Source organism: Elephantulus edwardii, unplaced genomic scaffold (genome assembly GCF_000299155.1).
Source record: "Elephantulus edwardii isolate Elephantulus edwardi_28Jun2011 unplaced genomic scaffold, EleEdw1.0 scaffold00148, whole genome shotgun sequence".
In the NCBI taxonomy this organism is placed as follows: Eukaryota; Metazoa; Chordata; class Mammalia; order Macroscelidea; family Macroscelididae; genus Elephantulus; species Elephantulus edwardii.
Genome location: NW_006399898.1, coordinates 7,443,081 through 7,448,385, shown reverse-complemented (window position 1 = coordinate 7,448,385; position 5,305 = coordinate 7,443,081). Strand labels below are relative to the sequence as shown.

The following is a 5,305-nucleotide window of genomic DNA, read 5'->3' as shown; positions in this document are numbered from 1 at the left end:
GTGCGATTGGCACAGGACAGAGCGGAGTTTAGGGCTGTTGTACATAGGGTCGCTATGAGTCGCAGGCGACTTGACGGCACATAACAACAACAACATATTATAAATTAGAATAAATAACAAATGTTAATATAATTTATATTCCCAGTACTGTGGCGAGTGCTGCTATACTCTTATAGAATCACCATAAACAGATTCTTAACTGTAAGAAGTTTACAGAAATTAGAGGAGGGTACTTGAAAGATTAATTGCTGTAATCAGGTGACATAAACCCTCTGAGATTCTGAAGTTTGTCCCAGGAGCGTTAGTATAAAGGAAACACTATGGAAAACACTGAAAGGACCAAAAAAATCCAACATCATTCAGCTAAAACAGATCATCCAGCTGGAGAAAAAGGTTGAAACTATTGGGTGGAGAAGATGGATGTATTGAATGTTAACCCTCTGCCATATGGAGCTGCTCTCTGAGTCCAGCTTGACCCTCACTCTAGACAACACTCGAGTTCTGCTTTATCAGATCTACCTGCCACAGAGCTCAGAGCAGAAGCTAACTCAGTAACCTCAGAGAAACCATGAATCTGTGACATCTGAGGTAGGATTTTATTTATTCCTGTATTTTAAAACTCCCTTGTTTCATGAGTGCATACTTCCAGGATAAATAAGTCAATGATATAAATAGCTGTCCCACCATAATAGATAGTGGCTAATGCAAGAGAAAATGTCAATGATAGGAATAACTACAGGTCCAGAGAAGATGACATCAATTTACATGAAAGACAGCATAATGTAGCAATTGTTTCTTTGTGAATAACAAGTTGGCCCTTTTGAGATAGGAATCTTATTATTGTAAAAGATGTGTTTAAAGAGTACAAATGAAATTCTGTCATAAAAGGGAAAAATAAAAATTCGTAAAATCTTTAAGAAAGACAGTGAGGGCACTCCCTCTCCCCAAAGCATCCTCCGTGTGTACAGTACTTTTCAGGGTCTCTGAAACCATCTGTTTCCACCAACCCCGTGCTTCACTGAGGCTCTCGGCCACAGTCAGCCTTTGGAGATACTTAGATAACTGGCTCTGTGCTCCTGTTACTCATCTTCGGACGCTGACTCTTCATCTTCTTTATCGATACTCTCTTCTAGAGGCTCCTCATCTGAGGCTTCCGGTGCTTCCTCCTCTGGAACCTTCTCTGGAGGTGGTCGTTCAGGTGCACCATGGCGTTTATTTATACACGCACACAAGCAGTAGATGAATAGACAGAATAATATCAAGAAAATGAATGGAAGTAGGAATAGTAGCAACTCTAAGTAGGGTTTTATGTCCAGTTGCCCAGATGGCTTTCCCTGTTCTTCACTAGGGGAACCACTGTCTACGCTACCCCCTGTGCCTTTTTCTCGGCAGTCAGGAGGGGCAAAGCCATCATCACAGTGGCAGTGTTTTAAATTGTTGCAAACTCCTTTCCCATTACACTGCACGCTCGTATCACAGTCGTAGTTGAGTACAGTGTAATCAGTGCAGACGTTATTCATGCAGACTTTTTCGGGTGCACAGAAAGTCCCGTTGTACACGTCTCCTTCATCGGGGATGTCACTCTGAGTATAGGTGTCCATGCTGAAGCACCAGTCATCCGTATGAGGGATCTGGATCACTGTATAGCGAGGTCTCACTGTCAGTATTTCAATGTTTGTGCATACAATTTTCCCACAGAACATATTCTCATTTGAACATGGAACATAGTTTGGGTTGGTTTGAGTGGGTCGGCCACAGTTTCCAAACCGATCCCCTTTGCTATTCATTGAAACATAGCATTCTGCTGGGGCCGACCTTGATGGGTGCCCAAAAATATCCATGCACTGATTGTCAGGGCTCTTACATTTTCCCCCCAGACAGTAGTACACTCTTCCACAGATGGTGCCATCAAGCTTGAATGTGTTTTCGGGGCATTTTTCAGATCGACCATTACAGTACTCTGCGAGGTCACACTCATCTGCTGAGGGACGACATACGTGGCCCTTTGGTTTAAATTTGCAGGCATCACAGCACACACCGTAACTGCACTGTGCTTTCTCCTTCAGTTTACACGAGGGTTCGCAGCAGGGGTGACTGTCACACGTGGGCCCACAGTCACACTCCTCGGTCTCCTCCACCACACCGTTCCCACAGGTGGAAGACCTCCGCTGTCGAGCTACAGGCCCTGGCTTGTTAAACAGACACTCCCCTTGGAGTTCATGGAGAAACCGGGAGAAGGCCTGAGAGCTGCAGTTACTGAAGCCCCCTTCTTTTGTGATGTTCTCATGCATGAGGCAGAAGTACTTCTCTTTACAAATGCAGGCTGCATGGTCGTGCTGAATCCCCAAGTTGTGCCCCAGCTCGTGGGCCATGAGTGCGGCAAACAGCAGGACATCGTCATGATGGAAGGCCTCAACTGCTGCCGCAAAGCCGCTGGAACAGGCCCCGCTGAGAAATGCCTGTCCCGTGGTCTGGCCGGGCTGATGCCCAACAATCATGTGGGCAACATCGTGCTGCACACGACTCGCGAGCTCCTGTTGCCTCCAGCTGTTGAAGTTGCTGAGTGTCCCCTGCAGGTCCACCGGGACCTCTATGAGGTCTCCCTCCGTCCAGATCTCCATTCCAGCCAGCACCACCTCTGTGTTTATTGCCTTAGTGAAGATGTTGGCCAGAGCAATGGTGCCCATCACTCCCTGGATGGTCTCGTTGATGTTACTGCCCCACAGTTGGAACCGCCGGTGGTTCACCACAACAAACATCTCCACATACTTGGGCTGTGACCACAAGGAAGACAGGATCTTCGGATGTGGAGGCTTCCTGCCCCCTTGTTGCTGGTGGATGGGCACCCCTTGACTCACCCTGGAGGTCACACCACAGGAGACAGGAGCTGGCTGTGCCATGGTGTACAGCTTGTGTTCAAACTTTTCTGAAGACTCCAGGGGCTCTATGCCATAGAACTGTTCCCCCTTAATCAGAATGCCCTTGAGGCCTGAACAGGTGCTCACAGACACAAAAGAGCCTGGGACTCCTTCGATGTAGCCTTCAGAGTAGCAGTCATGTGAGAGGGAAGGCGTTTCCTGCCCCAGGATCCCATTGTGATAGCTGAAGACTGGAAAGTTACTCACAAAATAGCCTTTCTTCACCTTCAGGTGAATCACCTGTTTCTGGCCCTGTATGGATAGCGTGTAGGATGCCCTTCCCACTGAGCCCTCCCTTCCCTCAAATGTCAGCCTCTGGGGAATGAGGATTTCAGAGAAATATGCTGATCCCTGGTCACAGTCCACGCTGGGCAGAAGAGTCACCAACAGCCACACGATCCCCACCCTGACACGGGAAGGCCTGGACACTCGCCCCAGTCTCCAGGTTCTCTTCTGAGGTGCCCAAGTCTGAACCTTTATCTCCCTGTCGTCCACAGCCGCTCTGGTTTTCTGTAGGGAAGGCGGGATGGAGGCAGAGGGTCTTGCTGGCATGGAGGCTGCAGCTGACGTGGGCCCCACCGGACCCGTTGGTGACGTAGGACTTGTGTCCATCAACAGGTCTGCCTAGCTCGCCACCTTTCAGAGATTGAAGTAGTGGTCCCACATGTATGCTCGATGCTTCCAGGCAACAACTGCCTCCCTCGGAGAGTTACGGGTTCTTGCTGTGTGGCTTCCCAGTCTGTCTTCTCTCCTGTTGAGAAAGTTTCCTTGCTCTGCAACCTGTTGCTTCTACAACATCCACTCAGTGCTGCTTGGCTAAGCTCCTCTTGATGGCATGGGGAGCTGTGTCATGAAACCACTACAGACTCTACTGCAGAGCTGTCCCTTGAGAGAAATACTCTTCATACTTGGCCAGTCAGGCCTCATGGAACACCCCTCCCCCTCCTGCTGTCAGTTGCTCACCTAACTCCAAAATGTTCCAGACCCAGGGGCATGGAGATCAATTTCCAGGGCCCACTCCATTGCCTATTTTCTCTTTCTAAAACTCTTGCTCTTGACCTATGGCCCATCTCAACCCAGGATGGTCTTTTTCTATTATGTTTTTGTTTTACCGGGTCTATACTCATCTTAGGATAACCTTATGCAACTATTGAATCCTAAAATTATGCTGTCATTACCAAATATCTTAAAAATTTCTCATGTCAGACTATTATAGTACATGCTGGGGAGAAAAATCGTCAACAGCCACATATTTCTCAAGCTGACAGAGGAGGTTCCTGGCACTAGCCCTACCCTTTAGTCCCCTCTGTGTGCAGTGTCCTCTGTTGTTCAGTGTTACATCATCAGTCCTGTAAGAGGGCTTGACTTTGAGCAGCTAAGCATCAGTGATTCCTCACATGGTCATGCATGCTGCATTGTCTTTGTTACTGTGTGCAGTTTCTTTGTTAATAGCTTCATGCCTACTATCTAAAAAATCTTTAGAAAAACGGCTTCTAACTGCACATTCATGAACCAGCATTTTCTTTTTGTTACATTTCACTTGTCAGTTTGCTCTCCTAATTCCTTCTTTACTGAGTAAGATAGATATCATTAAAGGAAAGTTTCACATGTGAACCTGAGGTGAATCCCCCTGCATTTTTATTTTCTTCCTGTTATAGCTGCTGAAGGCATATGGGTGGTGCAGATGGCTAAGTGCTGGGAATACTAACTAAGGTTGGTTCCCACCTACCCATAGATGCCTCAAGAAAGAATTTAAGTGAACTTCCAAAGATTCAAATATGGAACAAGCAGAAATTCTGTGGATTCTCTCTCCTGTGCACATATAAGATTACAGTGGGTCAGAATTTACTCACAGATAGCCACTCAGAACATAGTGGATTAATCATCCATGCCCTGCAAGCATCTTATCCCTTTCAGTTTCTCTTCACTACTGTGATGTCTGTACTCAATTTATCTTCAATATTTCTTTCTCCATTAGACCCCCACTTTACACGTTGCTGTCATCTTTATAAAACTCCTTTGTCTAAGAGCCCTCTCTTGTCATTATCCAGTGTCTTACTTTTGCCTGATAAGGAAGGTCTTTGAAAGAATGTGTGTAGCAGCTGGCATCATCACCAGTTTTCTCCTTTAAAATTTTTTCATTATGAAAACCAAATATTTGTTTGGTTTAGCCCAAGTAGCATAGTGTATAACCTATTAGACTGCTTAACAAACCCATTGGTAATTCAAACCCACCGGTAGTTTCATGGAGAGAAATGAGAAACCTTCTGAAACCATCTGTTGCTGTTGCTGTTGCTTTGTACGGTGGCATTGGAACTGACTCATAACTGATCCTCCAGCTGGTTTTCAGAGACACTAAATGACAGCGGAGGAGATACACATGGATC

At 46.4% G+C, this 5,305-nt stretch overlaps 1 protein-coding gene across 1 annotated transcript; it reads right to left on the bottom strand.

The window, feature by feature from the left end:
• Positions 1–1,079: 1,079 nt before the first annotated feature.
• LOC102877573 (disintegrin and metalloproteinase domain-containing protein 1a-like) lies at positions 1,080–3,470 on the bottom strand. The gene has a single exon (XM_006894725.1). The coding sequence runs from the start codon at positions 3,468–3,470 to the stop codon at positions 1,080–1,082; it is 2,391 nt and encodes a 796-aa protein (XP_006894787.1).
• Positions 3,471–5,305: the final 1,835 nt, after the last annotated feature.